Genomic DNA, 23,712 nt, shown 5'->3' on the forward strand with positions numbered 1-23,712 from the left:
AGGAGGCTGAGGCATGAGAATTACTTGAACCCGGGAGGCGGAGGTTACAGTGAGGCAAGATTGCACCACTGCACTCCAGCCTGGGCGATAGAGCGATACTCCGACTCAAAACAAACAAACAAACAACCCAGAGATCCCCTTTCAAGAGTCCAATGGTGGCCATGGTGGGAGAAGCCTAACTGTTTCACAGCCCTCTGTTATCTCTTCTTTCATTTTTTTGTCTGATATCCCTAGGAAGTAAGCTCAGATTCAGATAGGGGTAATGAATGGTTGTGGAAGTTTGGAGAGAGCTTCCAATTGAGTATTCTTATGTCCTTGCTACTCACTCTGGTCTTTGAACCAGCAACATCAGCCCCAGCTGGGAGCTTCTCAGAAATGCAGAATCTTGGGCCCACCCTGGACCTACAGAATCAGAGTGTGTATCTTATCAGGATCTCCTGGTGATTCTATCATATACAGTTGCAGAAGTATTATTGTATAGCTGGTGTAGTGTTGTTCTTCTGTGTTCCTGAAGGGAACTTCAACAAATAAAGGTCCAGTTTCTAGGACTGTTGAAGGCTGTATCCTTCCTTCAACTTTTAGAAAAGTTTTTGTTCTAAAGCATTTTTGAGGATGATCCCTGCTGATTGTGAAATTCAAGCTCTTTACATCTTTTTAGTAAAAACCTCCTGTGTGTTAGACCCGGGGACTTCATACCTAATTAATTTTAAAGATACTTGCCAGTGCTAATGGAAAAAAATAAGTATGGTGCTAATTGGTGAGTTTATTGATCCATCCTTGGTCCTTTTCACCAACATTCGTACTCAGATTTTATTTTTTACAATATTTTAAGAGGTGGACTCATTGATCTGTTCCCAAGATTCCATGGCTGTTTGTGTCTTGATGTCACTCTGATGCCCTCGCTTGTGAGTGCCTTGCCTCCTGCTCCCAGGAGTCTACAGTCTAGGTAGAGGGATAAGATCATCCCCAACTCCTAAATTTTATGGGAGAGGAAAGCAAGCCCCAGGGAGATGCAGGTACTCTCCGATCTCAGGATCTGGCCCAGGCAAAAGGGTCAGGAGAGGTTGAGGTGCTAGGTCACAATGGGAGCCTGGGACTAGCTCTTTGCAGAGCAGGCAGGCACCGCCAGGGACATCTGTCTTCAAGTGTGGGGTCCACCTCTTCTGGTGTGGCATCCTGAGACTAAGGTCTGGGAAGCAGTCATGAGTCAAGATCAGACAGGCACAATGGTCCCTAAAAGACCAGTCCAGACAGAGAAATGAGGGGTTATGCAATGTACTCAGGGCCTATAATTTACAGCATTTTAGATTCTTACAAGCCACCTGAGAGGTAGATTTTATGACTGGCATCCTACAGATAAGGAAGATGAAGTTAATGGAGGTTATAAAATTCACCAAAGATCACACAGCTAGAGAGTGGGCATTCAGATGCCGGCCCACGCACCCCAGTGCCTTTCTGCTTCATCCTATGTCATGCTGCCTCTCTCCCTTCTGCCTGAGGTCAGGCCTGCTTACAGCGATGATGATGCCAGGCCATTGAAAGAGATGAAATGGCCCCAGTTGCAGGAGAGGAGGTGTGCAAAGCTTAAAATGAGGCAGGACTAATAGGTCAATTGAAGTCACAAAGCCAGAGGAGTTGGCTCAGAAGGAGTCGGGCCCCTGGGTTTTGATTCTCCACCCTCTTGTACTATGATGCTAACTACTTCTGGAACACTGAGCTCAGGAATGGCTGGAAGGCTCAGCTGCAGGAGAAAGCTCATGTTTGGAGTGCCATGGGAGGGATTGGGGAGAGAATGGAGAGAGGCTTGGTGGGGCCAGCCATGAGGAGAGGCAGGCTTTGTTGAAATAGCCAGCTTCCTCGTGTACAGCCCAGTGAGGCAGATCAACCTGGAACTAAGGCCCATTGCTCCTAGAGGTCAGGAATTAAGACCCTTCCCTGTTTGGGTTCTTCTCCCAGCATAGGCCTGGAAGTGAGTACTCAGATTGCAAAGCCAGAAAGTGAGAGAGTTTTCAGGCTGCTTCTGTTCTCTTGTTTCAAATGACAGAACCTTTGGGTGACCCCAACAGCCAAGCCCCAGGCCATGTCTGGCTTGCACCAGCTACCCCCAGAACACAAAGTCTCCTCCCTGCTGCCATTTCTGGGCCTTCACCTCCTAAACATAGCCCTGAGCGTTTCTCCAGAACTTCCTGTTTGCCTGCAGCTGCACAGATGCAGGTCCCACCCAAGGGTCATCTGGAGGAGGCTGGGTGAAAGGTGGGAGTTGGCTGCGTTCTCCACAGCTCCTTGGGGTTTTCTCCACCCACACGTGGGTCCCCTGGGCTTCGCCACTCCCATCGGGCTCTGAGGCCAGTGGGGCAGAGGCCCCATATCCAAGTCAGCTCACATGAAGGTCAAGGTGACCCAAAAGGGCCTGTGGCCAGGATCCTTCTTTTTTTTTTTTTTTTTTTTTTTTTTTTGATTTTTCACTTTTCCAAAAGTCCAAACAAGTGATGACTTTAGGACATAGCGTTCTGGAGAAAACTGGGGAGGGAAACAAAGTCCTCCTTGGTTAGGGAGATGGTGATAAAGCACACAGGGGGTGAGGCCTTTGGGTTTTCTGAAAGAGTGTCCCCATGGTCAAAGACCCCTACACGTGCCTTGTAGGTGCTGGGCCTACGGGAACTGTAAACAGAGGGACAGAATGAATATTCCTGGGGTACAGAGACTACATCAATGCCAGTGTTGAAAAATTTCCAATATGTGGGTCTGGAAAATGTTCCTAGTGCAAAGCAGAGTTTTCCGGGCGGCTACCATTCCTTCACAACCTGTCTAAGAGGGCAGAGGCTGAAGTCACCAGGCGAGGATCTGTCTGCCGTGGCTAGTCTTGGGCTGTTCACCACATGCCTGTCCTGATGATTAATTAGATTGCTTCAGTGTTTAGAGTATTGTGAAGATATAACACTGCATTAGAACACTGCATTGCATTGTATTTGTTTGGGGATAATACTGTCATGCAAATAACATGAAAACAAGCTTTTTAAGGTGAGGGTTCGGGAGCCCTGTGTAACTGTTCTGAGTCTCTCTCCTCACTCTATCTCTCTACAATTTGCTTCTGAAGGGACTTTGGTCCGTGACAACATGAGGGAGGAGATAAGCAGGTTGATAAAATGGCAAACTTCAAAGGAGTCCAGGGAAAGAAGAATTTTGTCTACAAAGTTGTATCAGATATCACTGTTGGATTTTGGAGATTTTATCCAACATTCTCTGCTCTTTGATGCCTCAGGGGGCTGGCCCTTGTGCTCTGTGTCACCTGGGGTCTCTTGTCTGCTGACTTCTGAATTTCGCCAATGAGAGCAGCAGCAGGAGATTAGATAAATGATGGAATGTTTCTTCCCTGTGTCTGAGCCTGACAACAGCTGCGATCCTCCTAGTACAGATTTTACCAGGAGGTCCATTCACAACCATTCCTTCCCACACACAGTTTTGGCTGTCAATGGGCTCCTGTCGTGCTATTTTGCCCTTTTGCCTTCTCAGTCCTAAGGGTCTGAAGACCCCATTGGTAGGCTCTAGGTGTCTCTCCTCTGTAAATAATCCCTTTGACAAAGTCTTCATTTGGACCATCTGCAGGGATCTGTGTAACAAGTTTCCTGAGGGAAGTAAATATTGCACACTCAGCATCACAGTATTCTAGTTTGTTCCTGACTGTTGACTTTGTCCTATGGGAGAGGTCATCTTTGTGCAAATTGGCAATCCACAAGAAGTAAGCTGTGCACAAGAGCATTTGAAGACTCATGACACACAGTCACAGCAGGAAGTGGCAAGGCAGCAAGCTGTGAAGAGGCTTAAGGGGAAGATGGGGACCAGAGGCTGAGAAAAGATACAGATCATCCAGAGAGCAATTGTAATAGACACCGAGGTGAGCTGCTCAGATTGCGGGTGTGTGGTCCACCAAGGAACCTCCAGCTGGTGCTCCCTTCTGAGTCTGCCTCAGCAGGGAAATGCCATTTCTTACTGGCGCAGCCCAGCCAGGTGGGGTATAAATGGTATAGGCCTGGCTATACTGCCTGATGGTTTGTTCAGCTCCTTCTTCTGTACCACCCTGCAGCCTCCCTCTTCAAGTACTGACCTCTAATAAACATCTTGCATTCAAACTCCATCTCCACTCCCTGAGAACCCAACCTATGAGGCTAAGTTTAAAAGAATTTACAGCAAGAGCAGCAAAAGCACATTAAAATAATTAAACAATTTTTACTCTTTGGATTTATTTTATAGATTTCATGTTTTGCAAAGAGTGTATAAACAGAGGCAGAGGAAGTCCCAGGGGGCATGAGAGCAGGGTGAGAGCCATGGCTGATGAGTTCTTTCAGAGATTTGAAGGAGGGAATCCAGATCAGATATGTGTGCAAACTTCTAAGAAGTTAGAGCTTCGTTCGGTGGCTTCGTTCGGTGACACTACGAACACATATAGGATTATTTGAGACTAATCTGAGTTTGGTTAGAGAAGCAAAGACAAACAAAAGTCACATTTAGGAGGTAAAATAGACATAACAATGGAGGATGAGGGTTATGAAGCATTTTCCCTATCCCTATTTGACAAAAAGGGAAACTGACAATGGAAAATTTGAAGTATCTGTGTGCCTGATGGTAAGGAGAGATGTTTTTCACATGAACTTGAAAACAGCTCTGAATCAGCATGTGCATTCTTAGGATTATGGAAGAGTGAGGACTTGAAATATTTTACCTCAACAAGTGAAATAACTTACCTGAAAAATGAACATGCTTTTTTATTGCATTTCTACATTCTGACCCACAGGAACACCCCTTGCCACCCCTTAATAGGACTAACATCCTGGTACCCACACATTTGCATGAGGCTCAGACTTAATAGTGTCCTCTTCCCATGTCTCACACCCCTGACTGCTGGAAACTTCGTGTCTAACCTCATGCCCCCTCATTCCTGCTTATACCCTTTCCTGGTTACTTCCCCAGAAACCATGTGGGTGGTTGGTTTTTGAGTTTAAATATGAGTCTCATTTCTACCCTGGAGCTACCTCTGAGGGAACAAGAAACACAAGAAAAATATGATCCACCTCTGAGTGGATGAATGTCATATCCTTGACCAGAGACATCATAAATTGTGTTACAACTCAGGGACAAGGTAAAGTGAGGGCTTAGGAATTTCCTAAATGAGCAGAACCAGCTCTATCCCTAAAGTCAGTTCTCTGTCAAATGATCAATAAGGCCTACCCAGATTGAGACAATTCCTACTTCCAGGCACACTGGACTAAGGCTTATGACATGCTACGAGGCAATATCCCACCCTTCAGTCTTGCCCACCTCAAGCCCAACATAGCTACCAAAATAACCTAAAGAAATCTAAACTCTCATCACTTCCATTGTTACTAATAGGATCCTTTACAAAGAACATGTTGGTCTCTGTTCAGAAGTTGTTCCCATCTCTTAGCCTGCTAATCCTGCCCATATGATCAATGAATTAAGAGCGTCTAAGAGCTCCTCCAGGTGATCTCTATCTCCGGGCCAAGTCTTTAGATTTAGTTTAGCTTTCAACACCTCTATGCTATAAACTCTGACAAAAACAGCTTGCATCCTTTGGTTTAGCTTGAATCCTTTGGTTTATGCTGATGAATGCATTTCTCCCTTTTTTATCTCTTCTCCCTTTCCATGTTGGGGAGAGAGACAGCACACTGGGATGAAGACAAATACGGCAATAGTGTGTGGCCAGAGTAGGACCACCGTGGGAGGGAATTGGAGGACAAATTACTTTTGACATTTTCCAAGTCACATTTAATGGTTTTATGCTGGCCAATTCTTCCCCAAACCCACCTAGCTCAGGAACTCAAGTCTTTCCAACCAAAAGATCAAAGTAAACATTTCTGCTTTCAAGGTTTTATTGAGATGTTGGGGAAAAACAGCCAACATATACATTCCTCATTTCGTCACAACTGGCATTTGATCCACATTCCATAGGCTCCTCTCTGGCTTTGATCTAACATCAGGTCTCCTTGGCAGTTCCCCTTCTGCTGTTCTTGTTGCTGCTTGGTGCTGTGTGAAGCGCACCAGGGCAGAGCCCGCTGGGGGCTCACAAGTGGGAGCGGTAATTGCGACTGGCTGTGGGAAAGGACAGGTTTGCAACAGAGACACGAGTTAGAACATTCCCATCAATATTCTTATTGCTCAAATCTGCATTTAGTTATTGGAAATAATCTCAGGCCAAGATTTCAGGGTCCTGTGAGGGCTGCCCCCAAGAGGGAGGGTCTGGCAGCAATGTGTGCCTAAGTTTGGCAGTCTCCTCCCCATCCCTCACTCACCGTCATCGCCCCGTTTCCTACTTTTCAGGTTGCCCTTACGGTATTTTCTTTTGCTGCCACCTCTCTTGACTCCCTTGTGAGGAGATCGGCTCTTGCTCCTCCTCATGCCATGACTCTTTAATTTGCGGCTGGTCGACATGGTAAGTTCTGCCAAAATGAGGGGCTTTGCAAGGCCTGGGGGCCAGGAGTCTGGGTATTTAAGGCCTTGGCCATTGTGACAGGGAAGGGGCATGGCTCAGCAGGTGGGCGGGACTCTATTGTGCTGTCACTCACCTTTGCTGCACTTTGGTCATATATGTGAAATAAGGTGGTCCTTTTCGTGCAGCTCAAGGGCTGCCCTCAGTTTTGAGGTCCTTTTTATGTTAAATGAGGCTTTCCCAGAGAGGTGTTATTGAGAAACTGAATCCCAGCCCTGTGCCAGGCATCAGATGAGTACAAGAGACCATTCAAATATGCTTCTCCTGCCTGTAGGAAATGTAACAGTCATTGAGTGTGTGTGTACGCGTGACTGTTTAAGTCTCTCACAGCATCCGGAGATAATACATTTATTTCTGTAAGGACTTGACTCTACAGAACCCAATTCAGTATGATCAAAAGAGAAATATTCCTTCTTTTTCATCTAGGTCAGGATTTCTCAGTCTTGGCACTGTTGGCACGATGGGCAGGGTAACTTTCGGTGGGCTGTCTTGTGCATCCTAGGATGTTTGGCAACATCCCTGGCCATTATCCACTGGACACCAGTGAAGCCTGGCAGCTATGACAACCCAAAATATTCCCAAACATTGCCACCTGTTTCTTTGGGAGGCTGGGGAAGTGAGGGAAAAACGACTCTGGTTCAGAACAATTAACCTAATCATTTTTTAAAATTCAGTCACAGATATTGATCACATAGCATATGCCATACATTTAGGTGGTAGAAAATTAGTGGAGGATAAAAACATGTAGATACTGTGCTCATGGAACTCTCAGCCCACTGGGGAGAAAGCCATTCATCAGATGTCTACATAAATCAGTGAATGAGTACTTAGGGAGTCATTTTGGCTGGAGAAGGGCAGAGGGAAACTCCCTACATGGTACAGGATGAGGCTGGAGGGAGAGACAGAGATCAAACCATGATCAAGTACATTGGGAAGCCTTTAAAAATGTTAAGAGGATGTCATGTGAGATTAGAGGGTGCCAAGTGGGTGATGTATTGACTGGAGGAGCTGTGTAAAGGGAGATGCTACTGTCAACATCAATGGTTCAGTAGAGAGAAAGATTTGATGATGGTTTAGGTCTGGCCAGGAAAGGTGTTGATTGAGATCTAAAGTAGACAAGAGACCAAGGCTTGGTGATGGATTGAATTTGGGAGGTGAAAGCAGATGGTGTCAAGGGTGTGGCTTTTGTTTCTGTATAATGCAGTTATCTGGATGCTGGTGCCATTCATGGGGATAAAGGCCAGACATGGGGAGAGTGATGATCATGTACTTGGTATAAAACATACCGGCTTTGAAGTGCCTTTGACACTTACAAATAGATATATTGAATGATTATTGGTGTATAAGTCATCCAGCCTTTCCTTTTTCCTCCATTATACCTCATAGTAAATGCTTTGCTTTTGAAAATATTTCTTTTTCTTTTTCTTTTTAAGACCAAGTCTTGCTCTTTTGCTCAGGCTGGAGTGCAGTGGCGCAATCTCGGCTTACTGCAACATCCACCTCCTGTGTTCCAGCAATTCTCCTGCCTCAGCCTCCTGACTAGCTGGGATTACAGGCGTGTGCCACCAAGCCCAGCTAATTTCTGTATTTTTAGTACAGACAGGGTTTCGCCATGTTGGCCAGGCTAGTCTTGAACTCCTGATCTCAGGTGATCTGCCCACCTTGGCCTCCCAGAGTGCTGGGATTACAAACGTGAGCCACTGTGCCCGCCTCATTCGGATTTCTATAGAACTTGTTTGCTATTTCTTCCATTTGTCCCTCCTTCTCTCTCCACTGCCATTATCCTCATTCAGGAACTGAGCATCTTGTGTGCAGGAGATCCTTAGCAAAAGTTGGTTGAATAGAAGAGCGAATGTAGTTCAAGCCCCACTCCCTGGTTTTCTGATATCTATAGACGGCAAATTGAGTTTTGAAACCCAGATTCCTTGAATAGCCACCATATGTGACACTTTCCATTTTCCTGCTTCTGGGCGGGTCTCTCTGGAGACCTTCTGTTGGTGACTTGTTGGTGACTTTTATTCACACGAAGAAGAAGTTCTATAAAACAGACTGCTGGCTTGCTTGTTGGTACGCCAGACCTTCGGCGTCCACTCAAGGCTGTTTGTTTCTCCTACAAACATGCCCCCATGAAAGCAAGGATGTCTGTGAAAGCAGGAATTGAGAAATTGGGCTCACTACTGAATATTCCCTGGGAGTTAATCAGTCCTGCCACAGAATAGAAGCTCAGTAAGTATTTGTGAAATACATTTGGTCAATGAATAAAAAGTCCTTCTTTTATTTTTCTAACTATCCTGTTCCTTCCCATTTTGCCCCACATCTCTAAGGAAGACTTCCCAACTTACCAAATTTTCACTGTCCTTTGAAACTTCTTCAAAGTTTATTGTCTGTATAATATTGGCTTTAAAGTCTAGACAACCAACCCTAATTGTGTGAAATCATGTTTTATGCCTGCATTGCCAGCCATGTGTGTTAGACTGGTTTCAACAGAAGGCAGTGTGTCTTCATTCTGGTCCTGACTGGACTTCTCTGGACGTTAGCTCCCTTATTCTAAAAATAAGCAGATTGGGCTAGGTGATCTCTGAAATGATCTGACTTTGGCGATAGCCTCCTTCTCGTTAGGGACTGTACCTTTTATTTCTACTGCATTTTCCGCAGGTACTAGCATGGCCCACACTAGGTGGTCAGTAAATATTTGTTCAGTCTAGCTGCTTTGGTATATTATGAGGACAGACAGTTCAACACAATCACAGTGACTTTGCACAAGTGGGGCCATTTTAAGGCAGAGAAGAGAGAAGACATTGTCCTCACAACAGGTCCTCTGGTGCTCTGTGTCCACCTCTCATGCCTGAAACCATTGGCTAAAATGTTTACAGAGGAACTGTCCTCTTTGGTTTGAGAGGCATTTGTCTGGATGGTCCTGAAGGCTGGATACTATTTCTCTCCCCAATCCCTCCCACCCCCAAAAGACCTGCTCTGCCAAGGAGAAGCTGAGATCACAGGGAAGAAGGCAGGCAGACTTGGGAACTGATGAAGAAACAAACAAAAAAGTCCCCTTTGCCTAGAGTTGAGGAGCAGTTCTGGTTCCAGACACCCATGCTGAGAAACTTGAGCAGCAGAAAACCCAGTGGGGGACAGGGAAGGCGATTCACAGGCCACTCAAGGGTGGGGCGTGGGGTGTGTTTGGGTTGGCTCCTGTATCGGACCTCCTGGAGTGAGGATGGAACAGGGCTGAGAGTTGGTCTCTGCTGCCTGTCTCTGTTTCTCTTTCCATTTCTGCCCCAGTGTTGCTCAAGCTAGCAGCAATTTAGATAGAGCCTAGTGAGCTACTTCTAACCTTTAGCAGGTCCAGGATGAGGCCTTTCCTTGAGAATCATCTGTTAATCCAGTCTGCTCACTGTCTCACCGTTTTGTTTTTTTCTGCTATCTTTGCACAAAGAGGACATATGAGTGACTTCAAATAACTCAGCATAGGACTAACAGGGACAGCCCCATAAACCTGTTCCCTTTACACCTTAGCTTCCCTGGTGGGACTCAGCTTTTTTTTCCCTTGATGAAACGAAATGACTATGTTCTGAACATTTTTGGCACAGAAAGAGAGAGAACTAAATTCCTGGCCTTTTGAGAAGAGACACTATCAGCCTTTTCTTTTCTTGGGGCTCAGTGAGGTCTTGCCTGGAGAATGGTAAATGGACAGGATGGTGTCTGTATCTCCTAGACGGGTAGCTAGGGTTGCAGTGCAGGAAAGGGCTTGGAGGCCAGTGCTCTCACTGGTCCCTTTCCTAGGCTAGGAAGGGTAGCCTTAGAGTGTCACTATTTTGGAAGTCAGATCTCTAGATTCCATGTCAGCTCTCCAATTCAAACTCACTCCATTAATTTTCCCGGGGAGTCCTGTGGATGCCTTCATAGAGCTGGATCTTCCCAGCAGGCTGAGACTTGGGGCTTATGAAGAGGGAACATGGAAAAGTTGCTGACAGTCCTTACACATGTCGATGACTCAGTCTGAATCCCTCTCTGAAATCTAAGTCTCTCCAGATGTTGACCTCGGCTGGGAAGTGGGGACCTTTTACCCTGTTCACATGCACACCCTGTCTTCTCTACTGTTGTTGCTGCTGCTGTTCAAACAGGCCAAAGGGGCTTGGGGACAGGCTGGAGGAGGGGAAAGTGGCTGAGAGAGGTGCCTCACCAAGGGGCAGAGCTCTCTGAACTCAGAACACATTCACTGTCTTCAGTTGGGAATAAGAAGATGCCAGAGACCAAGGCCAAGGGGTGGTTTGCAGAGCAAAAGGGAGGAAGGATCTTAACTCCATTCGTCTTTTTTCATCCAGTTCTGGAGGTACATGGAGCATCCTGGTTCTGAGGATGGCCTGGAGTCTGCCTGAAGATTTGGTGGTGTTCTTTCCCATTTTTCCGTCAGGCTTCTCTCCTATTCTTTCTGCTGCATTCTCAAATTGTTTTTCAGTAAACAATTTCTGTTTTTTTCAGGGGGAGAGAGATTGGGGTGCTTAAAGTGGGAGATTTATCACAAAAGCAGTGGTCATGGGAGGCTCTTAAGGTGTTCTTTGTCCTGCTCCTTTGGGAGCCAAGAGGCTTATCTCAGGGGCCACACCTGGGCAGTGGAAGAGCCAGGATAGCGACAAGTTTGCCGACCCCAGGCCAAGGACTGCCTGCTGCACCACAGTGCCTTCCCTATTCAACTTAAAAACAAACCTGTCCTTGAGTCTCCACTCTATTAGCCTTTTCTTTCATGCATGCCTGCTATGATCACAGTGAAGGAACCTAATATTAAAGAGGGAGAACTGGAAAAAAGTAGTCCTTCTTAGAGGCAGGGCATGAATTTGGAGGACCTCTGGACAACTTTCAAGTTCTCATTTTGAGAGCACTCAAACTTTCGTTTGCTTTTAATTATTTTCGGACTTCTGAAAATTGACTATTTCTGTTCCTTTTGTCTTTCCAAGTCTCACTAACAATAAAACTACATGGTATAATGGTGCATAAAGAAAATTCAAATTGTGTGCTTCAGAGGGTTCTAAATAAAGTTTTCACATTGACCACTAGCCACTTTTCTGCCTTCCTTTATCCCCATCTATAACATAGTAACAAAAAAGATGTCCTTTTCCAGAATACACTGGAAATATAGTTCCATTCAGCTGTTAAGATAAAAGTAGGGCTGCATCCCAGGGTGTTAGAAAAGGGTGTTATGGTACAATATCACACATATTAAAATCATTTGGCCTCATGTTGTCAAGAATAATATGTTTTAATCCATCCACCAATGGGAGTAAGGAACTTTGAGTTGGAGCATTGCTAGAGAACAATTTTATAATAAATAGGCCTTGAGATGAAGGGTAACAGACAAAGTCACAAATCATAGGCAAAGTGAGATCTCAAACCTAGATCTCTTAATCTCCAGTCCAGGCTTTGTGCCACTAAACAATAATGCACCACAATTATAATTTCTGGCCTCTTTTTATTTTCTGTGCATTTGGTCTGCTTTTCTTTTCTCCTCTTGTGTGCTAAGAGCCATGTGCAGGGGCCTTGGCCCTCTTAAAATCATCCCACCTGCCAAGGGCCATCAGTTCACTGAGTTTTAGGGCACCTGACCGTTTGAAATGGGGGAAAGAGTTGCCATCAAGAGTGGAAAAGGACCACAGAGACAGGCTGAGGTTGCCACACCTGAAGGTCAATGGCTTCATAATTGATGATTTCATAGCATTGTGACCATCAGGCTGGTAGAGTGCATTGGATACAGGAGATCTGACTAACTCTACTGACCAAGGCTGGGCCAAGAGAGAGCATCATAATCAGCCCTGCCTCTTTGACTTGGCTTGCCAAGCCTCTACTTCCTAGTCTTAGTGGTGATTGAGGGAAAAGAACAGGCAGATTCAAAACATAATTTTACTACATGTCCTGAAACTCTTGAGAGACAGAGCTGGCAATGAAGGTTTGCTTGACAGTGTCGCTGTCAGGTTTCCGCATTGTTCTTTGGGGCAGAATTCTCATATTTGGGGATCTCAAAAAGTAGATTTAGTTGTATTTATACTAAATAAAAAGAAAAAAGTAGATCTTTTGCTGCTTTTTCTAATTCTAAAGTTCTGTGGTCCGAAGCACAAAGGTTTAGTAACACTTCCTTCTTCATTACATTCTTGTTCTGGGGGAGCAGATGGGACTTGCCTGGAGAAATGTTCAAAGCAAAGCCTTTGTTTTTAGTAAGGACCAAAGAAACACCCAGATGCTTTTGAGAGTGGTAGTAATCAGATTTTAATGAGCAAGAAATTCCAGATACTTGGTAGCCTTTATTATTATTATTATTATTATTATTATTATTATCATTATTATTTTGGTGGGGAGGAAATGTGGTAGGTCATACCATGGAGATGTTCTGGGGTTCTAGTAAGAACCGTGTCACCATGCAGAAATATTTGTTTTCTAAGACTACTGCAACAGTGAAAGTGCACTTTCTTCATGCTGCAAGAGAGGAAAGACAAAACTGAGGTTTAAAAGTCTCTGGTTAGAGCATGAGAGCCTCAGGAAGTTCTTCAGATGGGCACACAAGGCTAACTTGACATTTTCCAAATTTTCCCTTATGATTTTGTTACCTCTTTAGCTCTGGTTTGGCCTAGCTTACTTGCTACTTCCTGTGACATCTGCTTTCTTGCGGATGTGACTAGCTGGGGCTCGTGTTGTGGGCAGTAAAGGAATTTACCAAGACAATCTAGGTAAAGAAAGGCAGATTTATTAGACAAAGTATGAAGGTATGTTGCAAGAAAGCAATGGGCAGCACAGCAGAGAAGGGGCTGTCTACAAAGAGGCAGGGGCTAGAGGGGAGTTTTATAGGATTTATGTGCAGAATGAGGTTGTGCTGCTGGGTCTATGTGGGGAAGGAGGTCATTATGCCCACAGGTTGTTTGTGTTTAGCCATTTCTCAGAACAATTGTTTATTGTTCTCCTCCAACCTGGGGCCGGCCCTCCCCCATCTTGCGCCCTTTCCTTGTTGTTGTTTATTAGGACTCCACATGCTCCAGATAAAAAAAGTTATGTCTCCCCAGAACCAGCTGCATAATTTGTGAAGTCCAATGCAAAATGAATATGCTAGCCTCTTGCTAAAAAATTATTAAGAATTTCAAGATGGTGACAGAAGAGCATAAGTCTGGGATCAGTGTGGGTAAGTAAGTGGGCACAAGACCGTTTGTGATGCACAGGTCCCATGACTATGAAGCCCACTCTGTCTCTCCTGCCTCACTTAAGACACTACTTATGGCAAATACCAGATAACTAAATTGAAAAATCCCTATCTTGTTCACCTTTATAGTCCAGGAAAGCTGGTCAAATGTCCTATTCATAATGGGAGATTCATGAATACTTGCAAATGACTTGCTTCATACTGAGGCTGTGCCATTTGCCTGAGAATTGGACTTAGCCTCTTCATTACTGGCTCCATGACCATCTCCCCTCTCCCCTCCTCACACACATCCTTCATCCATAGCTGGTACTACTCCTGTCTTCACTCCTCCTACTCTTACTCTCAAGCCTTGCCAATCGCTGCCCTCTTCCTCTTCCTTCTCCTTGCTCTCCTTTAGTGGTACTTTCTCCTATGCTCCTGTAGGAAACTGGCTGAGTCCTGGGGTACATGCAGCTCTGCTGTATCCTAGTGTGGCTGAATGCACACACTTAGTGCTCATACTTAGTGCTGGGAGATGTTAGGGGCCTGAAGGGGGCTTTCCAGTCATTTGCCTGAAGATTGTATTCCCAGCTCTGAGACAGAAGGAGCCCAGCTGCAGAGAATCTAGGCCACTGTGACTTGGTCTTCCTCTCTCTGGGATATCACAAAGTCCATATGAGGTCAGTGAACCAATCTACAAGAGAAGGGCTGAGCAGGGGACCTGAGATGATTTCCTCCAATATTTAGTCAGACTGATTTTCTGGATCCAAGCTTCTCAACTTACTAAATGTGGGCAAATCATTATATTTCTCCCAGCCTTAAAAATCTTCAGTAAGTTAAAGAGAGAAGGACTCAGGCTTAATGGCAATCCTATTATCTTACCAATGAGAAGACTAAACACCCAGTTGGAGATCACCTCCTTACTGGCTCAGAGCTTCAGGAAATAGCTCAAGAGTGTGCAAATACTAAGCAGTAGAGCTGGGATTTAGATCCACATCTACTTAATTTTAGTGCATGTGCTCTAACTGCTGCCACAGAAGGGATGCAGAGGAAGACGGTCAGTTACCCAGAGGGTGATATCTTTGACTTAATGTTCACCATAAAGACAGATATCAACAAAAGACTTGAATTCTAACTTGTTATCTATTGTAGGAAAGTGCCTGCAATATGGCAAGTTCTCTAGTGATATTAAGCCATTTAACCCAAGCCAGCAATGGAGTTGGAGAAGAAGGGGTGAGTTATAAAATACTGACATTATTTACATGGAGGGGTAAAGTTTTAATCCTAGACTTCTGCCCTAAGTGAATAGTGAATGACTGCTGAGTAGATGCAAGAGCAGGAAATAGATGTGAACAGAAAAAAACTGGTTTTAGTTTTGCATAGGTTGAATGTCTACCAGACAGATCCCCAAGGATGCCCTGTAGACAAATTGGATAGAGGCATCTGTAGCTCAGAAGAGCAATTGAGCCTGGGGATGTAGTTTTGGGCACTGGCAAGGTAGAGTTTTGTGTAGTTGAATCTCCAGGGGTAGGTAAGATGTTCTAGAGACAAAGTTATGAGATTTATTAGCCATTGGGTGTTTCAGAGGAGAGAGCGGGGCAAGGAAACCAAGACAACAGAAGAAAACTCAGGAAAGAATGGGGTTGAAAGCAAGGCATGCAAAACTGGAAGCTGTGACACTTGAGGTGGCCAGAGCACTTTTAGGGGACCTACTAAGCATCAGGCACTGTGTGAGCACTTGAGGAACCTCATCTCATTTCTCTGTCCTTACCTTAGGTGACTCCTACAGAGCATCTGACAATCAGAGAAGAGTTAGAATACATTAAGCTTAGCATCACATATGTAGTTTAAATACAACTCCACCTCCTTCTCTTTCTTTCTCTTCTTTTCTGCCTTTGTTGCCCTACCTAGGATTAAAATCTTAGGTCTTATGTTAAAAGAATGGCAAGAGAACTGTAGCATTCTCTGCCTCTTGGGCATCTGCTAGAGGTGGGATATTAGAGGGACACTGGGGGATGCCTGGATGATCACCTCCACCCCTCCACCTACTATGACCTCAACATGAAGTTGGCCTTCTTGAAGTGGGTGAATCACTACAGCCCTTGTTCAGGAAGTGTGTTTGAAACCAGGCTTTTAAGGAAGAGAGGAGACAACATTTCTTGGGACCTTCCTGCCAACCTGACCCTTCTGGTTGGCACCACCCAGAGCTTCATTACTTAGGCTTGAAGCCCAGGTGTGTTGTTGGGCTCTTACCCCTTTATGAAGCCCATGTTTCCATGATGCCAGGTGGAAGCCCTTCATCAGCCTTTGGGCTACATCACTGTGGAGGTGGCTGGAGTCTTTTTTTTCATGCAAACTGCTGCCCAGTGAAACAAGATGTAGACATTTTGACTACAGCATTTCAATTTCCATATCCCCATCCCCAACCCCAACCTGGCTTTTTAGCCATGTCCTTTATTATTTTCTTCAGGCAACCTCTGTTCTAATCAAACTAGGTTATTTAAAAAGTAGAAAAAGTACAGGTGTTCACAGGAAATTCAGTGGTTTGTACTGTTTTTTTTCATCTTCACCTATTAAACTTCCATATGTGCTTCAAGACTGAAAACAAAGGTGCTATACTCTATGGTTACTTCTTCATTTGGTCACATTTTATATCTACCAATAGAAGATGGCTTCTCTGGCCAGATATCAAGCTTCTTGAAGTTGAAGCTACATTTCTGTGGGGCTCTAGGGGATAAGGCAGGGGTAAGTAGATTCAAAAAATGAACTGGACTAGAGCTTTAAATTCTACATTTTGGGTACTTAGAGTAGAACTTGGGGGAGGGGCAGGGGGGAACGATTACAAAGGGAGCACAGTAGAAAGTACTTATTATCTTGATTTGTAGTAATGGTTTATGGGTGTATACCTAGGTCAAAACTTATCAAATTGTACACTTAAAATATGTGCAGTTTATTGTATATCAATTATACTTCAATAAATTCATTTAAAAAGTGTACATTGTTCAAATCCTCCCAAAAGAGCTCTTTCTAGAAGTAAGGCAATGAAACCAGGAATGTATGCCTAAATGTGTTAGCAGACAAAGGCTTTAAAAATGCTAGACTTGTGTTTGAAAGGCATAGAGAATTTTGCTTGGTTTCTGTAATTCATGGGGGTTGCTACGGGCTGGCTCATAGGCAGCCAGCTGATTTAAGGAGTCCTACTAGGCATTTTCTTAATTTTATCCAACATTTCAGTACTGCCCCAACCACTCAACCAAGCTCTCATGTTAAATTTCAGCCATTGTGACAAGGCACCATCAATCACCATGTCCCTTTACCAGGAGGGCCCATGTCATAAGCCACTATCTAAAGGGAATGATGGGTGGACTGCTTTGGACAAATGGACTTGGGGTAGGAGAGAGGGACAACAGTGGGAGCAGGCAGATCTTGCTGTTTCAACCAAAACCTCGTGCTGACCAGAGTTGAGGAACAGAAGAAGATGGTGAAGTCCTGCAGTTACAGGTGTTCAGCATGTCATCTGAAATATTCCCCACAGAGGCAAAAAGAAAGGAAATTATCTCTGAAAAGTAACAGGAAGACAAGGTATTGATGACATTTTCTGATTACAGAGGGGACTCTCAGGACTGAGGAACTGTCACCCATGCTTGGCCAATCTCCCAAACTGTCATGCCTCTGTCAAAAGCAAAGATCGCCTATCACCTTCTAAAGACTGGCCCCAGTACTTCTCTAACAATCCCTTCCCTCACTGACACCCACCCACCAATAAAAAACAACCACCCACCTCTCTCCCTGCTTCCCCACGAGTCCTGTGAAGAGCCAGGCTTTCTGTGCTCATGGCTTGTCTTCTTTGTGCTGTAGAACCTCCTTCTAATCTTGTCCATGCAGTAAAGGGAGATCACACAAGCCCTGGACCTACCTCTTTGAGGTGGGACTCTCAAACTCTTTGAAGGTCTGTATTTGATGGAATCTCTGGGAAACTGAGTTGGGAAGGTCCCTATATGAAAAACACATGGGTTTTTGGAGTGCACATCTTTAATTTTCTTATTTGTCTCTTTAGTCAGCAGAATATGTCAATGTTTTGGTTGAAGAAGCTGCTTGATTCTGGGCTTTTCTGTGCCATGTGTTCTCCCACGGCCAGCACAAAGAAGGGCTTTTGGTGCAGGCCCAAGACCACCATAATCATCATTGATTATTCCTCTCCATGCCGGTGTCTCTAAATAAACTTTCTCTTCTTTCTCTGACAAAGGTGTTTTTGAGTGTTACTGTTTAGCTGAAGAGTGACGTTGAGTGACCTTAGTACCCTAGCCCTTCATGTAATCAGATGGGTGTTGTAAGCAGAGGGAGAACCATGTGAGTCAGGAGGAAATATGTAGTTTACCCTTTTTTTCCTGTTTGAAAGATTTACTATGATGTTTGTGGTTGGGCTTTAATTCGGGATAAATTGAGATGCTTTCTGGATATGATAAGGGCTTATTTGGTTTGATAGACCATCTAAACAAGGCCAATGCAGGCTGAGCCAGGTGAACCACCAGATCACCATCAGCTCACACTTCTCATTCATTTGTTAGCAGAAATGAAGATGCTTGTTTTCCTAGAAACAAGCCCAGGTCATCCATCATGAAGTCCAGGAATTGTAAATGTGAGGAAGTGCAAAGACACAACATACACTTACAAAGGCATATGTGCATTTGGAATTCTTTAAAGGACAACATCCTCGAGCTTCTCCTGGTAGTATACTCTAGATATAATGTAGTGTTTGGGCAATTTGGGATCAAATAATTCTTATAGCTTTATAGAATCCCTTGTGTAATTAAACTTGAACCTTGTATAACTTATGTAAAGGTACCAAATCATCTCTTACTCACAGCTTGCCTCCCCCCCGAGAATCATAAATGCAATCTTTAAAAACAATTTACCAGCAAGACCAAAGCTAATCTGTAAGGTTGGGGCCTCAAAACTCAATTCTCTATTTCCTTTGGAACATGAAAGATGCAGAAACTGCCTTTTTATTGTTCATCTGACTTAGGTGGGCCCCAGGGTTTTGTCCTATTTCCTAGATGTTGATGAGCTTCTTGGGTTTCTTTGATGATTGCTTTTGCTCTTCAGTGGTCACATTTGGTCTTACTCAGTGTAGGGGTGTGGAGAGATGGCAATTTATTGCTTAAAGATGTTATGGCAGGTGTTCCTGGGTGCAACAGCAGAGTGTCCTGAGGTAGTGTATGTAGTAATAATACAAGTAGCTCTTGTGGTAGCAGGCTGTAGTAATATAGCTATATCATTGGATATAAGCATGTCTTATGGTAGTAGGCCGTGGTAACGGGTTACAGGTACCTCTGGTAGTAACAGGCTACAGTTAATGGGTTATAAGTGTGTCTGGCAGTAGTAGGCTGTAATAATGTTGTGCATACACTGGCATAATCTCAGGGAGAAGGCAAAGGCAAAGAGGTCAATAGCCTTCCCTGTGTCATTCTGGTGCAGTCCTCCACGCCACCCTCACTATTTTTGCTACATTTACATAGGAAATGTTTTACTATTGAATAATGCCCATGTGCCAGGTCCCATTCACATGTCCATGTACTCTAAGAAATGTACATATAGTGTATATAGTCTAAGACATATAGTCCAGGAGAAAACCAGAATAAATTTAACAGTGCCAGGAGATCTATCACATGTTCAAACTTGAAACTTAGAAGAAAATTTTGAAATTGATAATTGTGGAGAACTTCAGGATGTGAAACATTTGAATCTTCTGTCTAGGGCATTCAATATTTATTGATGAAAGTCTTGTATGAGGTAAGTAACCATGACCCAAGTTATACCTTACAGCAGCTTTTGTGAGTTATGCGAGGTGATAGGGCCACTTGAGAGAGCCCCTACAGAGTTATAGGGCCAGATAGCAGATGTTTTATTCTTTGCAGGTGAAAGCAGCCATAGTAAGTGAATGGCTCTGGCTTGTTAACTTTGCTGGATTTGGCCTGCAGACTGCAGTTTGTCAGGCCCTGCACTAGAGATTGTGGAATCATTATTTCATTTATCTCAGTTGTAGCATCGAGGTAATCAGGGTCCCAATTTCATAATTGAAACAGGTGGAATGATTAACCTGCTTAAGATCATACAGCTTAGGATGTGCTTGAGTTAAGACCCAAGTCAGAGTGGTGCTATTATACCTTCAAAAAAGTCACACGAAGGAAGAGGTAGGTAGAGCTGGCCGGCAAGGTTCTATCTACCCTCATATTCCTCCAGCCCCTGGGAGGTTAGATCCTCCTTCCTTGGGTCTCATCTAAGTGTCAGTATTATGCTTCCTTTTCCTAAGAGGTTAATTCACCCTTTGTGGTAGCTTCTTCCTTCTACTCAGGGGCTTCTTCCTCTTTCTGGATGCCTTTCTGCAGTAGGCTATCTTTATACTTGTCTTGATGGGACTGGTAATTTTAGATTTCTGGTAAAAGGGTCTTTTAAGAAGCATAGGGAAGTAGGGCTAGGGGACAGAACCACTAGTCCTAAGCCAGATGCTACTCAGGCAGTTAAGTCAGTGACAGGAGGAGGCAGCTATTGGGTCAGGGCTTTGTATGATGCAGTAAGGGTCATAATGTTACAGCCACCATTATCCTTTATACCTCATCATATCAGGTGCTGAAACTGGTCCCAAATTAGAGAGCATAAGTTTGTGAATTTGAGTACAGTCCCTCTTGCTCACTTACAGCTCATGACCTAACACTTTTTTCTAGTCTTTCTGCTTTTCAAAATTTTATAGTTGCCCATTATGGTGCACTTTCAATACATTCTCCAATAACAGAAGATAACTCTCATAACTTATGTCCAAATTGGTGGCCCAAGAGCCAAAACAGCCCACAAATATGTTTTCTTTGACATCCTATGCAGGCCAATATGGAGTGAGCAGAAAACATTTGGATTAGTTGCCACCGTGGAAAAGAGCTTTCATGTAAAATCTAGATATTTGACTTCTTGGTTGCTCTTAAAAATGTGCAATGTCTATCAATACTGGATTTTAACCGGCTTGAGCTCAGAAGCATCTTTCGGAAGAGGCACGTACACGTCAATTTGCCTATCTCCACAAATCCTTACTTTATACTACCTGCCTGAGCTCTGAAGACATTTGATTTTGTAACCTCTGTCCTAAACTTTTGGTAGCTAGCACTACCAACTCTGTTGGTTCCATTGCTCTCTTGCCCACAATTATCAAACAGTAAAGAGGACAGTTTGATATTCTAGGCAGGGGATCCAAGGACAAGCATCTGGAATTGTATACAGGGCAACCTTCTTTTTGGATCTTTATTCAGATCGCTGGGACCACACATTATCAAGCCTACCTCATTGCTAGCCTCAGAATCTCTTCTTTTTCCTGAAGAATAGTTTGAAATCCATGAGGAAATTAAAGGAATTATAACCACAGAGAAGAGAATCAGTTGTCTGTCTGGATGTGACTTGGGCTCCAAATTGGGACAGAAGACTCATAACACATTATAGTCCTCCTGCCCCTGACACTCATTATTTTTTGGTGCGTATAACACTGTGTTCTCTAAAGCTTTCTCGATAGCTGGGACAGCAAGAACATTGTGTTAGGCAGAGGAATTGCCTTAAACAGGTCCTAGACCTGTGAATCTTTTTCCAGTTTTGTGATTCCCTGAAGGGCGGGGACCCTGACTGACCTCTACCTGTATTGTTGGTGATGACAATAACAATGGCAGTGATGAGATGATAATGTTGGAGCAGGATAACTCACTGGATTATTAGTTTGTGTATATTCTCAATATATTTCCCCTCCCTTCTTTGAAGCAGAGAGCCACATTTTCATTTTGTGTTTTCTTGCTTTGGGTGGGGGATGAAATGAGCTCTTTGTACATAATTCCCTTCCTGAGTTTTTGGTATCCAAAATCCATAATTCCCTTGCTGAGTTTTTGATATTATTGGTATTATGTTTTGGGGGCAACTTAATTTTATCTCATCTTCCAATACAGCCTGAGATAAGAACTTGAGTCTGGGCTTTGTAATGGTAGGTAGATTCTAGGAAGCAGAAGGGAGGGGACACAACACGTGGGACAGGGAAGGAAGAAAATAGAGTATGTTACTGAGCTGAGTATTGTCATCAGCAACTGGGGTTAAATCCTGCTGGAGACCCTCTAAGAAACTGTGGAATGCACCTTGGAATTATCTCTCCAGATGTTGGGAGGCTGGGACATGTAATGGATTTCCATCCTCTACTAGTTGAAGATTTCCTCTGGGAATGTTAACTGCCCCCTTCCTGGGCTGCCTAGCACCTTTGATAGGTAGGAATACTTGGTCCCTGATATATTATTCTCTGCTTTTTTAGGGCCTCAGCCAAAACGGAGACAGAAAATGCATCATGCTAACATCGTTGTATGTATGTGTATGACTACATAATATTCTATCATTTTGTTTTATATAATCTATGAACCAACATCTTATATTTACTGCAGTTCTAATTATTTTTATTAAAATGTTTATGGAAATTTACATCTTTATTCAGTATTGTGTGTATTTTTTATATTTTCTTAGGATACAGCTTATGAAAGTGGATTTATAGGGTCAAAGGGGTTATGTTTTTTCTAAATTGCTTTTCAGAGAGGTTTCATTGACCTGTAATCCCATCAGCAGTGTGAGAGAGCATTAAAGGTGAACTTTGGCAATGACCTGGCATGGGTGACTAAGAGAGGTTGTAAACTCTTATTGCTTAGAGGACTTTTAGCACAGTGGAGACCTCTATTTATTTGGGGTAGGTTAGAGCAATTCTATGTGAACAGAAAATGTATGAAGGACATTCATTCTGGATTCCTTGTCTTCCCTGGATTCTAAAAGTATTTCTTTATAGTATCAACTGAAATAAGCGTATACAAAACACATAAAATAGATTCTTCAAAGATAATTCCAATTTGAGATATTTAATAGAGTTTTCAAAGGTTCTGAATTTACCATCCCATTATCACGCCCTTGTTTTCTGTGTATCCATGTACTAAATGGGTTACCAGGTGCTCCGTGTTCAAATTTCCAAGATTATGTGGGAAATGATAACCCAGATACATATTACAACTCTCAGAATTTTAATTTACATGACCAAGCACCTTGTAGAAGTTCTGACAGTTGATTGACAGAATTGGAGCCCAGTTTCCCTTTGTCCCTTTTGTTTCCCAGGAGTTAAACTAGAAAATCAGAGGAAAAGATTAAAAAATGGAGATCAAGAGAAAGAGGGAAAAACAAAGACCAGAATAAACATAATTTCAATTCATCCCCTGGATTAGTGAGCACAAGCCATGCTTCTTGATTCGAGCTCAGGTGAAGGGTGAAATGCAGCCACATCTGTATTTTCCAATGTCTTATCTGTCTTCCTTTTTGGTCTCTTTGCTTCTTTTATTTTATAGCTCAAAGCACCTTCATATCTATTATCAACAAATAAATGGGCCTGGTATCCTTGGAAATGAGAAAAATAGAACGTAAGAACTTTCAACCCCCCAAATAAACCCTGGCTCCTCCATTATCTCTGAGGTTTCCCATAAGATCTCTTAAAAGTTTGTTGTTTTCCAATGAGAACACACGGACACAGGGAGGGGAACATCACACACTGGGACCAGTTGGGGGATGGGGAGCAAGGGGAGGGAGATCATTAGGACAAATACCTAAGGCATGTGGGGCTTGAAACCTAGATGACAGGTTGATAGGTGCAGCAAACCACTATGCACATGTATACCCATGTAATAAACCTGCACGTTCTGCACATGCATCTCAGAACTTAAAGCAAAAAAATAAAATAAAAGTTCGTTGTCTTCATGGAAGAGTTAGGTGAACTAATTTCCAAACCAGTTGATCCCCACCAGTGTCTAAGACAGGCCATTCCTCCAGAGCACCAGGGGGGCCTGTTGTGCCACTCAGTCCTGGCACCAGTCTCTTTCCAAGAAGAATATGAATATGGACATATATACCCAACCATCCAGAAACAAGGTTCTTAGTTCGTACTAGTCACAAGAGCAGGATGTTTGAAATTGGTATGGTCTTAGGGTTTCCAGAACTATGGGGG

At 43.7% G+C, this 23,712-nt stretch overlaps 1 protein-coding gene and 2 long non-coding RNA genes across 18 annotated transcripts in view; 2 read left to right on the forward strand and 1 right to left on the reverse strand.

Moving 5' to 3' along the window:
- Positions 1 to 23,712, forward strand: part of LOC129058122 (uncharacterized) — a 627,088-nt gene that overhangs the window by 147,012 nt on the left and 456,364 nt on the right. The gene's annotated exons all lie outside the window — the stretch shown is intronic.
- On the forward strand, positions 1,128 to 22,157 carry LOC100936233 (uncharacterized). Of its 16 annotated transcripts, XR_008522994.2 has the most exons (10): positions 6,611 to 6,861; positions 13,552 to 13,667; positions 14,109 to 14,344; positions 14,817 to 14,897; positions 15,441 to 15,897; positions 16,262 to 16,409; positions 16,942 to 17,246; positions 17,523 to 17,613; positions 17,722 to 21,180; positions 21,994 to 22,157. It is a non-coding gene; the product is annotated as an uncharacterized LOC100936233 (long non-coding RNA). The 16 variants fall into 16 exon arrangements; XR_010136101.1 differs by lacking the exon at positions 6,611 to 6,861 and adding an exon at positions 8,094 to 8,731 and having other exon boundaries at positions 13,511 to 14,344; XR_008522997.1 differs by lacking the exons at positions 14,109 to 14,344; positions 17,523 to 17,613 and adding an exon at positions 1,128 to 1,573 and having other exon boundaries at positions 3,607 to 8,731; positions 13,511 to 13,667; positions 15,441 to 16,409.
- On the reverse strand, positions 5,871 to 6,492 carry TNP1 (transition protein 1). The gene is made up of 2 exons (XM_063713031.1): positions 6,309 to 6,492; positions 5,871 to 6,108 (listed from the first exon to the last, which is right to left on the reverse strand). Exons 1-2 carry the CDS (start codon positions 6,445 to 6,447, stop codon positions 6,080 to 6,082), a joined length of 168 nt encoding a protein of 55 aa, XP_063569101.1. The 5' UTR covers positions 6,448 to 6,492; the 3' UTR covers positions 5,871 to 6,079.

The sequence above is a fragment of the Pongo abelii genome, chromosome 11 (genome assembly GCF_028885655.2).
Source record: "Pongo abelii isolate AG06213 chromosome 11, NHGRI_mPonAbe1-v2.0_pri, whole genome shotgun sequence".
Taxonomy (NCBI): Eukaryota; Metazoa; Chordata; class Mammalia; order Primates; family Hominidae; genus Pongo; species Pongo abelii.